The 13,343-nt window shown below is 43.2% G+C and overlaps 1 protein-coding gene across 1 annotated transcript in view; it reads left to right on the top strand.

Moving 5' to 3' along the window:
• Positions 1–13,343, top strand: part of FARP1 (FERM, RhoGEF (ARHGEF) and pleckstrin domain protein 1 (chondrocyte-derived)) — a 343,383-nt gene that overhangs the window by 217,642 nt on the left and 112,398 nt on the right. Inside the window, exon 4 of the mRNA XM_006879564.1 lies at positions 5,845–5,923. Within this exon, the coding sequence (XP_006879626.1) occupies positions 5,845–5,923 (79 nt within the window). The remainder of the gene's footprint in view (positions 1–5,844; positions 5,924–13,343) is intronic.

Genomic DNA, 13,343 nt, shown 5'->3' with positions numbered 1-13,343 from the left:
GCCAAGGGCGTAAGGTGTGGTCGCAGTCCTCTTCTATCAAAGCCACAGCCTTGACAACTCTGCAGGGCAGTTCTGCGCTGTGTAGTGGGGTCTCTGTGAATCAGAATGTATTTGATGGCAGTGGGGTTGGGTTCTGGTGGAAGAAAGGGATAAGGAACCTTGGTGGGCCAATGGTTGAGCGTTTGGCTGTTGACTGAAAGGTCAGCGGCGCAAACCCGTCAGATATTCTTCTAGAGATAGATGTGATGGTGTGCTTTCGTAAAGGTTATGGCCCTGGAATGTCTCTGGGGCAGGTCACCCTACAGGGCCACTCAGAGTCAGAATTGGCTCAATTCCACCAGGTTCGGGAGATTTTCTTTTTCTCCTTTTTATACAGAGGAGTAAGGGACCCTGGTGGTTCAGTGTTTTATAAACATGCAGCTATAAGCAAATAGTTTGGCCACTTGAGCTCCCCCTGCTGCTCAGAAGAGAAAGACGTGGAAGCTTGCCTCCTCAGTAAGTGTCACAGAGCCCTTCTGGTCTCTTCTACAGATTTACTGTGAGTTACAAATGAACTCAAGAGCAGTGAGTTTTTGAGAGGAGTAAGGACCGTGGTTGGGCAAGTCCTTTGCTATTGGTTGACATCTGAAAGGTTACTAGTTCAAATCCACGCAGTGGTGCCATGGAGTGTTTGTTGGTAATACCTGGCGGTCTGTTTCTGTGACAATAACAGTTCACTGTTGTCTGGACAGTGATTCTGGTCGACAGCCCACAGGTCCCGTCAGTCAGGAGCTCGCTCGGTGGCCGCCAGCAGGAGTGGAGTGGGGTCTCTGGGGGCTTCATGGTTAAGCAAAGTGCCTTTGGAAGAAAGACCTAATGAAAATTTCCAGGATACCAGCCAGAACACAGTCCTACTTGACACAGACAGAGTCTCCAGGAATCAGAATGGACCACAACAGGTGGTTGGTATTCTGGCAGGAAAGGAGTAACCAGTTGTCATCAGCTTTGTGGCATCCTTGCGTTTGTCCAGGTAGAACTGTGCTCCTCTGGGTTACCATGACCGGTTTTTCAGAAGTAGACCAGTAAGCCTTTCTTCTGAGGCACTTCTGTGTGAACTTGAACCTCCAGCTTTGAGTTGAGCAGCTGAGGTAATTCTCAAGCTTTTAACACCCATGAACTTGATGAGCATGAAACTCAAATAATTTGTAAATTCCCCCCTCCCCCCCCAGAGATGATAGTTTATAGAACAGGATTCAGATCTTTTGTTCATAGGCTCCCTATGAGTCATACTCGACTCAATGGCACTTAACAACAAGAACAATTTAAAGAGTCCTTGGAGAATGACATGATTGCTTGTAAGGGTGGAGGGACAGAGTAAGAAAGGAAGACCCTGGGTAAGACAGATTGACTCAGTGACTGGGATGATGGGGGTAGGTGGATCAGAGACAATGAAATTGGTTCAGAACAGAGCAGGGTTGAATCTGTTGTACATAGGGTCGCTGTGAGTCACAAGCAACGAGAAGGCATATAACAACAACAACAACAACAACATTGAAACCGCTTACAGCAATGTATATAAGTGTAATAAACATATAATATGGTATTTGTATGCCCTTTGTGAAATGGAAATTGATGTTGGTGTTCTATAATTTAATTATTGATGCAGAAAATTAAAAAGACCATTATTTCTTCACAATTTCCTGGATGTCCTAGGAGACTTAAGTGCAGGAGAGACACCCTGCAGAGAGAAGTCTGCTGGCCTGATGTGCAGAGGCTGGAAGATGTTGTTTGTCTTTCGGATGGTTAATGGGGGACACATTAGTGGCGGAACAGTCTCTTTATTGTGTCGCTGGTGCAGCCCCCAGTGCAGTGTCTGTTGCCGGCCAAGTCAGGACTGGCTGGCTCCTAGCTTTTTCCATCTCCTCCACATGCCTCGACCGGGCTGGGCAGCAAAGCTGCTGTTTTGTCCTCATGTCTTTCTCGCTTCAGGTTCTCAGAGCGTCTGAAAATCCCAGTCTGCAAATTGCTGCAAGGAAGAGTATAGCTTTTCTAGTCATTCTCATTTTCACACCTCTTATCTTTGTGCTCACAGATGATTCTGTTACTTTTTAGGATAATTAGGGAAAAGAGGCTTAGATTCTCTTCGCTTTAGTATTTCCATGTCTTTTCCACAGACTCCCCCTCAGTGTATGCACTGCTCACATTTTACCTTGTAACAATATCTCTGATTTTGCCTTTTTCTAAATTTGAATGTGTTATCCTAGAAAGTTTCCCTATTTTTGTGATGGTGGAAACAGAGCAAAAGGTGTTTTCTGCTTTTATAATGTTGCTGTTGAGTGCTTTTGAGTCGAGCACAACTCATAGCGACCCTATGAACAAAAGGCTTGAAGCCCCTCTACAACTCTCAACATTTATCAGCGTTCATAGGGTTTCCAGAGGTGTGTTCTTTAGGAAGTAGATGCCACTCCTGCTCCCAAAGAAATCTTTTATAATAGTTCTCATAAAATCAGACTCCACTGTATAATTTCTGCAGCAGGTCAATTCCAGCTCATCACACGCCCATCTGGCAGAGTAGCCTGGCCTCCAGGGATTTCTAGACTGTAATCTTTATAGAGGCAAGTCACCAGCAAATCTCTCACAGAGCCACTGGCTCAGAGGAGGACTGAGATTTGAACCACCAACCTTTCCGTTAGCACTCGAGCACCTCACTGTTGTGCCAGCAGGCATCCTTGGATTGCATCACAGTGCACTCACAGAATTGGACAGTGTGGGTTACCCAACAGGCAAGGTAAGCATAGGCTTACTTGTGTGTGTTTACTGATCTCTAGAGAACAATTTCACTTTTTTCCAGACCAGAGGTTCTGTTTCCAGATGTGGCTGGCATCTGTCTCTCTCCCTGCTCCATAGCACCTTCCTATAGGATCCAAGCCTTTTTAAATTCCAGCCCCTGACAGGGATGGAAGGAAGCACAAACAGACCTGTGTGGCTCTGCCTATGGGTAACCCAGCCCCAGAATGTGAGTTTAACGCTTTCACTCCAAATGGCTTGTAAGCCTGTTAGCCTGTAGCTTATACATCACAAGAGAGGCTGACCCAGTTGTTGATTTTGTAATTATTTTGTTTTCCATTTGTTTTTACAATATAAATTATTCTTCTTCTTTTGTAACCACATCTTTGATTTGATTTTCATTTAACGGAGAGTCATCCGGTTTGTTCAAAGTCTTCTCTTCACTCCCTGTCTACGTTCTTCTGATTTTATATTATCCTGCGACTGGCTAATTTATGAGACACTTCTGATAGGCTCTGGCTGCCTGTAACAAAGACAGGGCAATGTTTGGGACTGTTGATTTCCCTGACCCAGGAGAACATCTAACACGAAGGGCTCCGTGCATATTTGAAGAGCACATTAGCAACTGGACCGTGAAGTGGGCTACATATTTTTTTAAAAGGAAAAGATCAGATATAATGTCAAGGCAAAAATGTGAAACTCTTTGCTAAAGGTCTGGTTTGTTTGGGTCCCGTCCCCCCCCCCCACCCCCCCGCTTGGTTACCTTTATTTGAAGGGTTGGGAGTGAAATGAAAATACCATTTAGCCTAAGAACTTGTAAGCTGTCTGCGAATCAGCTCACTTCAGGAAGACTCTCTGGCCATTTCTGAGTACCAAAATGTGTGCAGGTTTCTCTTTTGAATATATTCTGTATTCAAGAACTCCTGTACAAAGTCTCTTCCACACATGACAAATTCTTTGTTTCTGCCAACTCTCAGTGAAGGGGCAACCAGCATACCACCACCTCCCCACACAAGGAGCTTTGGAATACCCTCCTTCATTGGTTTATTTATCGCATATGTTTCTTTATCCGTTTCTGTAGCCATCGCACTTTCTTCCCATCTCCCAGCGAATTCGTTCATCCAGGCTGAGCCTGAGGAGACCCGGAGGCCCCTCTGTATGTTGGTCATCTGTCGCTGATCCATGTTGTCCACCGTGTTTCGAACCCTCTGGCTAAATTATTTTTTTAATGACATAAATAACATTAGCTGTTCTATATTCTGCATTACTTCATTCTTCATGTGTTTAAATCTTATTGGACAAAAGCAGCTAATAGAATAAATTTTTGAAGATGTAATTTTTTTTTTTTAAATTGTAGCTCCTGAGGAAAAGGTTTCATTAACTCTATGTAATACCTTGGTGGAAGTCTTAAAATGAACAAGAAAAAAAAAATTTAAAAAATGAAGAGGCAGAGAGAAAAGTGCAGCAATGAATGAATGGAAATCCAAAATCTCTGTAAATGTTCATTAAAATTAATTTTTTAAAAAAAGAAGAAGAACAAGAAATGTTTCTCCACAGTGTGAAAGCGTGTCTTAGAGCTTTTAGTCAGGCACTGTTGCCGTTATTACTAGTATCAAGTCGAGTACAACTTACAGTGCTCCTCTGAACAACAGATCTGAACCCTGTCCTAGCCTAGGCTGTCCTCAATCTCTTATACTTGATCCTGTAGTTATAGACACCGTGTGAGTCCATCACATTGAGGGTCATCTTCTCTTTCACTGACCTTTCCAAGTGTGATGTCCCTTTCCAAATACGGACCCCTCCTAACACCAGGCCTCAAGTATGTGAGGTGGAGCTTCTCCACCCTTGTCTCCAGGAGCACCTTGGCTCTACGTTGTCTAAAACATACATGCGTGTTCTCTTGGTCGTCCTTGAGATAGTCAGGCCTCTACAATACAGTCAAGCCATATAGACCTAGGAAGTGGACCATGATATCTTTGGGAACCATTGTCATTTTTGTTGTGTATTGTCGAGTCAACAACAGCATAGAAAGAGAGATCAGTTGGCCTAGTGGACAGAAAGTGATGCTACCAAGCCAAAGGTAGGTGACTTTAATCCGTGGCCCTCAGACTTGTTTTTTAATTGTTTTTGGTCAAACATTCTTCTCGGTCATATAATCCTGGTGTGTCCACTTGCTGTACAGAGGTAACTCATGGTTGCTGTGATGCTGAACACAGTGACACTGATGTGTCAAATGTGATAATGGTCACCCAAGGTAGACCGTGTTTGGTGGAGCTCCCCAATTAAAACAAGCTTCGAAACAGGATTGGCATCCACTTCCGAAATAGCTTGCCTCCGGAAACTCTATGACCCTGGAGAAAGGATGAAAGTCACACAAGCGTGCAGGTCTTTTGTTCATAGGGTCCCTATGAGTCGCCTACGACTTGAGGGCACTTAACAATGACGGCTGTCAAGTAAGAACCCACCCATAGCTGACCCTCTGTCAGGTTTTCAGAGACAGTTAATTTCACGAGAGGAGATTGCTCGTCCGTCTCCTGGGGAGCAGCTGGTGGCCTTGAACAGTGTTCCTTTGGGATTGCAGCACAGCTTCTTGCCACTAGGCCACCAAAGCTCCCTGGTAGAGATCATAAAATATCATTTGCCCAGTAACAAAGCTCAGAAGACTTGAAGGGACTGAAAAGGACGACAGATAGAAACAGGAAGCCCAAGAAGGGAGTGGATAGAGTACCACTCGTTGAGGGGGCTGCAACCAATGTCACAGAACAAAAATGTGTGAATTGTTGACTGGAAAGCTCGTTTGATCAGTAAATGTCACATACATGATGATTGAAAAGAAGTGTGTGTGTGTGTGTGTGTGTGTGTGTGTGTGTGTGTGTGTGTGAGAGAGAGAGAGAGAGAGAGAGAGAGAGAATGAATCTAGACTTGGCCGGTTAAGTTGACTTGGGAGTTGGTGATGAACTCCTGGGACTTGGGAATGAGATTTGTTATTTGGAATCTGACATACCCTGTGAAGCCTCATCCTTTAATGGCACTGCAAGCGCAAGTCAATAAATGCTTTATTGCTCTTTTCTTCTGTAGGGCCAAAGCATGTGGTTGTTAAATTTGTGGTGAAATTCTTTCCACCTGATCACGCACAACTCCAAGAAGAACTCACACGGTAAGTGCTTTAAAAAATGGAGTATTTCTTGTGGGGTTCTGGGGGAAAGAGAAAATGAATGTTTTATATTGATTAATTATACATTTTCAGTTGCTAAAATGTCTGCTCCATGCTTAATAATTTAAGCCTGTTTCTGGTGGCTCTACTAAGAAAAATAGGAGGGGACAAGGAAGTGCCAGGATTTCCCCAGAGCCTGATTCCTTTACGGGCTGAACTTCATCTGTGCTGTCTTCTGTGACATGAACTGGACTGATGACCTGTTTACTGCTTTAATTTCTCTTGTGTCTGTCACATCCTGAGATAGTTTGGGGAAATAAATCTTTTCTGTGAAACAGAGATGCTACTCACAGTTTTTCCTTGTTGCCGCCATGGATAAGTGGATTTGGCGTGAATGTAGATCATTTTCTCTGGAGTGTGGCCACGTTGGGGAAGGATGAGCATTGGCTCGGTCCTGCCACTTGCTAGCTGTGTGATGGGCTGGTCCCCTGTTCTTCAGTGTGTCTGATAATTCCTCCCTAATCTACTGTTTGCTGGGCCAGAGTGGTTTCGAGGACGAGCAGTGGGGACCTGCAAATGACAGAGTCATCCACAGCGTCCTCATCATGTCACCAGCACCACCACTACTCATTTTTCAAATTAGAAGTGGTCTTCCAAAAGAAAGAACTGGTAGGATCATGTTGAAATAATGATCCCTTCAAGATTACCCTATGAGGACATTAGTTTGACCTGCCAAATTCTTGACGCATGTACCCTTCAAAAGATAATGGTCTCATACCTCATGATGGACTTTTGTCATGTAAATAATACCTAATCATATATTTTTTTAATTTTATTATTATTTTGTGTGCTTGTACCGTCAAATCAGATCTGACTGGTACAGGAGGAGATTGTCCCTCCTTTCCCGGCAGAGCATCTGTTGGATTCGAACCGTGCGCCTCTGGGATTGCAGTGCAGCTTCTTGCCACTAGGCCACCAGAGCTCCCCCTAATCATATATTTCTTTTGAACAGTTCTTTCCCTCATCTATTTCAATGCCATGTACATTATTTATCCCCTCTTTTCTTAGTTTCCCCTTCCAACTCCCATGTCAGTCCTGTTTTAGAACAGTGGCATTACGCAGCACTTGTCCTTTGGCACCTGAGATATTTCACTCAGCATAATGTCCTCCAGGGTCACTTATTTTGTATAATATAAAAATATTATATATAATTTATATCTGTAATATATAAAAATGAGTTCCTTGTTTTTCAGTGCTGCATAGTATTCTATTGTGTGAATATTCCACAGCTGCTCTATCCATTCGTTTTTTTCATGGGCACTTGGATTGCTTCCATCTATTTGCTATTTATTGTGAATGACAATAGTCCAGAATAAGAGCTGCATAGCAATGTAGACTGGGGGCGGGGTGGGGCGGAAATTGTGCAACAATGAAAGTTTTTGGTGTTTTTTTTCAAAGGGAAAAGTGAACTGGAGGTGTAAGGAGGAAAATGTGTAACAATGAATGAGTGGCAATCCAAGTTCACGATAAACTTTTGTTAAAATCTCAATTAAAATTTTTTTAAAAGTTTGGTATCTTGGGTGCTTGAATGTCTTAACATTATTTTTTCTTATTTAACATTAGTTGCATACAAAATTCATATATATTGTGTATTACACATTCCTTCATTCACATTATGTTTCCTACACTCATTTCTGCACCTTGTATTTTATAAAATTAATCATCATTGATCTGTGTCAATTATCACCCTGTGTTCTCATGTTCCTACTGGATCTTTCCTAATTTTGTCACCCCCTCCCTCCACCCACCAAACTCTGTGACCCTGTAACTTCCACTCAACCAAACCCATAGTCCCCCTGCTCTTTGCCCTTTTGGATTTTTATGTCCCTCTTACTACTTATCCTTCTTTTGGAAGCAGGAGTGACATCCCCTTCCTAAACAACATGCCTCCGGAAACTCTATGAACATTGGTAAATGTCGATAGTTGTAGAGGGGCTTCCTGCCTTTTGTTCATAGGGTCGCTATGAGTTGTGCTCTACTCAAAGGCAGTCAGCAACAACAACTTACCCTTTTATTTTTACAGTAATGGTGTTATGTAGTGTTTGTCCTTATGAGTCTGAGTTAATTCAACTCAGCTTGATGCTCTCTAGCTCTGTCATGTTCTATTTTTCAGAATCATTGTTCCTGAGTGCTGTATTTTATTATGTTTGTGAATGTACCACCGTTTCTCAGTCCGTTCATTTGTTGATGATGTTGGGGCTGTTTCCATCGTCTTGATATCGTGAATTACCCTGCTGTGAACACAAGTGTACAAATCTCTGTTTTCAGTGCTATTTTTAAGGGTATGCGGCATAGATACTTCTGGACTCTTGGAGGAAAGAGAAGTCCTGACTTTTTCGGAGATAGCTTAGTAAGGCAACTGCTTAAATAAACCAGAGGAATGTTGGTTTTAACGGCTCTTTAGGACATCACAGTGCCCTGACAGGACAGAAAGTGACTGCTTAACGATGTTTGATGGGCCAATCTGGAGTGCCTTTCTGAGGACATAACAAAAATCTGTTGGTCATTTTCTGAGCAGGAATATCACAGAGAGAAGAGACAGTGTAGTGTTCAAGGGAGGACTGAGCTCCATGTTCAAACCCATAAAATGACAGGGATGTTGAGGGTCATGTGACTGAGACAGGAGAGAAGCCAGGTGATGCGCAGTTTTGTGGGTGGGTGGTCGTTTTGAAAGACTGTGTGGATTGTTATTTGGTTAAAGGATGGACAGAGGGAGCTCTGGTGGCGTAGTGGTAAAGAATGGTACTGCCAACCTAAAGGCACGTGGTTCGAATCTACTAGCTGCTCCCAAGCAATTCATTGCCTCCGAAAATCCTCTGGAGGATCAGGTATGAGTCGGTTCCAACTCCGTATTACACAACAAGAAAAACCTACATTGTAGCTTATTATAATCCACTCTTGTGGATCATGCTATGTGAGGTAAAGGATGGAAACATGAAATCAGCGAGGAAGTGAGTGCTTCTAGTAGTTCAAGCAAAGATGGTGGCGCAGTGGAAGAGGTGGAGACAAGTGGTGAGTTCAGAATATGAATTGGAGGCATGGTGAGCCTGACTTGGTGATGAATTAGAGGAAAGAGTGCGAGAAAAGCAGAGATGATGTTTTGCTTAAGCAACAGGGCAGTTAGTATTGATTACTAACATGGAGAATTGGAGGAGAAATGGAAGTAGATGAGTAGAGGGACGGGGGAGAGGGTGAGACGTGGAGAATTTTGTTTACATCATATTGCGTTTGAAATAACTCTTAGACATCCATGTAAATGTGTCAAAAAGGGGGCGCTGGATATACGGATCCAGGGCACTAAGTGGAATTGGAAGGCTCTTCCCTCTGCTTTTATGCATGTTGTTGTTGTTGTTGTTGTTGTTGATGATGGCCTTCAAGTCAAGCACAGCTAATTCATTCCACTGACTAGCCTCACATCAACAAAGCAGTTGAAGGCAACTAAGAATTGTCCATACCCAGCTTCCTTGTGTGAATGATGTAGTTTGATAAGCCACTTTTGGGCCTAGGGTTGGGTGGCTGGAGCTAGCTAACCAAGGTTACACAGAGAGAGGGGCTGACACCAGGAGAGTCTGCAAGTAGACTTCTCAGAGTTTCAGTGACTGTTTTTCTATTGCTGGACAATAACTCTGAGCTTGTTATTTGCCCTCAAGTCAGAACGAACCCAGAGCTTTACATTACATGTTCAAATTATATGTAAAGGCCAGGCCATGTTGGTCAGCCATGTGCCTATACCTTCTGCTTCTTCCTGGGTTTTTTTTGGTTGTTTGGTGGTTTTCCCCTCCCCCTTTGACGGCAATCAACAACAACAGCTAATAAGTTTGGAGACATAATCCTTTTCTTACCACTGGAAATTCTACCTCACAGTTAACTTTTGCACCTTTTCAGCTCTCGTGTATCATCGTCTCCAGAGGCTATAGTTTACCACCATTCTGGTCTTTTGTTTTAAAATTCCATACGTGCTGCCGTTAAGCCACATGCCCTTGGTGTTTTGCCAGCTTCTCTGTCAGCACTGATAAATTCCTAAGTTACACGAGCCGCACTGGAGAGAAGAGTTTTATGGGTTTGGGATGTTGGAGGTTTTGTTTGTTTTGAGTTTTGGTTTTGTTTTGTGGCTGTGGTTGCTTTTTTCTGGTTCTCAGTGAGAATTGACATTTTTCAGCATCATTTCCAAAGAGAGCATCCTTACGCTGACTAAAATTGATCTCCGATTTCTTTCTAACGTGTTTAGAAACTTCCTTTGATTATTTACTTTGGCCGTAAGCATTACAGCCAGGGAACCTCCCAGATCCAGTGTGTTGAGGCCCCAGCACTATGAAATTCCTGTGTAAGCAAAACTAGAACGAGACAATTGCAAGTTGAGGCACTTCTCTTTAGCAGATGGCAAAGGAGGGGAGAGGTAGGGAGACGTTCTGAATCAACAGTGCTTTAGGTGTGGGCGAGGGGAACTGGGACAGAAGCTGGCCCGCATTTTACCAGAGCGCAAGTTCCTCTGGGTAGTGCAAGTGATTTTGCTCTAGACTGCTCACCTAAAGGTTGGAAGTTCAAGCCTATGCAATGACATGTTGGTGTGCAAAGCCTTGGAACGACATCAGAATCAGCTCTGTGGCAGCAGATTTTAAGTGATTCTCACTCTCTCCTTCATTCTTTGGAGCTCCAGGAATAGCTCTCAGCTTCCTGCTTCTATAGACAGACAACTAAGTTACATTTTACTGTTAAACAGGAAGCTGAATTCCTTTTTATGTATTGAACTGCACCTTCTGTGGAAAACCTGTCTTACTGACACCAGCACCTAGACATTGAAGAGGATACAGTACTGACGCTCAGATGCAGATTGAAGCAGCAAGAGATCTCTGGAAGAGAAAGGACCTTTTCCCATGGATTGCTGTGCTCCCAGCCACGTTTCCACTTTTGTTGTGCTGATCGTTTTGAGCACACTGATCTCCCAGCTTCCTTTCTGGACATCCCATTTTGTCTCTCGACTATTTCTGCTGAGTTGTGGTTGTCTTTTTTTCTTTTAAGAAGGGAAGGGTGTCGCCATGTTACAATTACTGCTCTGTGACACCTGCTGAACATTTACCGTAGGCAGAGAAATTGTAAAATTATTTCTATTTCAAAACCAAATTCAATGCTGCTGGGTTGAGCCCATCTCCTAGCAACCCTCCAACAGGTTCGCAAGCCTGTAAATCTTTATGAGATTTCCTGTCTTTCTCCCTGAGAGCACCTGGTGGATTCGAACCACCAGCCTTTTATTCAGCAGAGCAGTATATAACGCCCTGGGCCTTCAGCACTCCTTTATTTCTGTGTAGTTTGGAGGCCTCTCAGGTGAAAGTAACTTAATTAGGCTTTTGTGTAGGGGCATCAGATGACTCTGATTCCTAATTCTTGCAGCCTTTGGCTAAGTCCCAGCCCTTGTGAGTAGTCATGGCCCACCATAGCCGCCTCCCTCACTCCCACCCTCTGCCTTGGGGGGCTGATTCCACAGTGAAAAGCTGCCCTCGGATTTCCTCAGCTTCTGCCGCGAGAATGTGATTGGACGTGCTTCAGCGTATAGTGCTGAGGGTGTTACAGCATCTCTAAGTTTAGCATCGCCACCAGCCTGCTCAGCTTACAGCTCTTGTCATTAAGAAAAGTCGGTGGCATCAGGCCCGGGAAGGCACTTCTCGCGTTCCCATGCTATGGACCCTTCCAAAAGGAAGCTGCAGCTAGCGCACAAAGTTCTCCCTTCAGCCTCCTAAAGAGCATGTCCTCTCTGAATGTGTGTGCTTTCAGGGCCCTGTGCCATCCCCCTGCCCAGGTGATTGGCACCCGAGGTCTCCAGAGCCTGCCACCCTGGGCATGAGTCATTTATGAGCATCTGCTTGTGGACACAGGACTCCATTTTTTTATATTATTGTTTTATTATTATTATTAATTTTAATGAAAATTAACAGAGACGTTGGATTTCCATTCATTCATTGTTGTACTTTACTCCGGAGATGAAAAATGGAGTTGCTTTCACAGTTAAAAAAAAGTAATTTCTAGATCCGTCTTGAAGTACAACATTGTGAGTGACAGGATAATATCCATACGAATACAAGGAAGTCCAGTGAATACCACTATTATTCAGATATATGCACCAACAACCAGAGCCAAAGAAGAAGAAATAGATGATTTCTACTAACTTTTACAATCAGAGATCGATCGAACATGCAGTCAAGATGCTTTGATAATAATGGGTGACTGGAACGCAAAAGTGGGAACAGAGAAGAAGAATCAGTAGTTGGAAAACATGGACTTGGTGAGAAAAATGAAGCTGGAGATATAATTTTGCACAATCAGTGACCTATTCATTGCAAATACGTTTTATAAGAAACATAAACGCAGGTTATACACATAGATTTCACCTGATGGTATGCATAGGAATCAGATCTATTATATCTGTGGAAAAAACCACTGGAGAAACTCAATATCAGCTGTGAAAACAAGGCCAGGAGCTGATGGTGGAACAGACCACCAGCTACTCATACGCAAGTTCAAACTGAAGCTGAGGGAAATGAAACCAAATCCACGGGAACGAAAATATGACTTTGATTTCATCCCACCTGAATTGCAGAACCATCTCAGGAACAGGTTTGAGTCCTTGAACACTAATGAGCGAAGAGCTAATTAGTTGTGGGAGGATGTCAAATATATCATCCAGGAAGAGTGCAAATGGTCATTACAAAGACAGAAGAGGAAGAAAAGACCAAAATGGATGTCAGAAGAAACTCCAGCATTTCTTAAGCTCAAGAAACTGAAGAACAAATTTAAACCTCGAGTTGCTATAATCAAGGATGCTTTAGGCAGAATATTAAATGTTTCAGGGAATATTAAAAGAAGATGGAAAGAATATACTTAGCCACTGTATCAAAAGGAACTGGCAAACAGAAGAATTTAAAGAAATCACATATGAGCAAGAGCCTATGGTGATGAAGGAAGAAGTTCAAGCTGCTTTGAAGGAAATAAAAAATAAGGCCCCAGGAATAGATGGTATACCAGTTGACATATTTCAGCTAACAGATCCTTCCCTGGATGTGCTCACCAAGTTGTTGCAAGAAATCTGGAGAACAACCACTTGGCCAGCTGACTGGAAGAGATCTATGTTTGTTCCTATTCCGAAGAAGAGTGACCCAATAGAGTGTGGAAACTATTGAACTATATCGTTGATTTCACACGCAAGCAAGATTCTACTGAAGATTATCCAAAAACGAATGGAACAGCACATCATCAGAGAACTGCCAGAAGTCCAGGCTGGGTTTAGAAGGGGTCATGGTACTAGGGATATTGTAGCTGATGTTAGATGGATCTTAGCTGTAAGCAGGGAATACCAGAGTAATGTCTATCT

This window comes from Elephantulus edwardii, unplaced genomic scaffold (assembly GCF_000299155.1).
Source record: "Elephantulus edwardii isolate Elephantulus edwardi_28Jun2011 unplaced genomic scaffold, EleEdw1.0 scaffold00004, whole genome shotgun sequence".
NCBI lineage: Eukaryota > Metazoa > Chordata > Mammalia > Macroscelidea > Macroscelididae > Elephantulus > Elephantulus edwardii.
The sequence above is the reverse complement of the archived record's forward strand: the minus strand, read 5'-3'. Positions and strand labels throughout refer to the sequence as shown.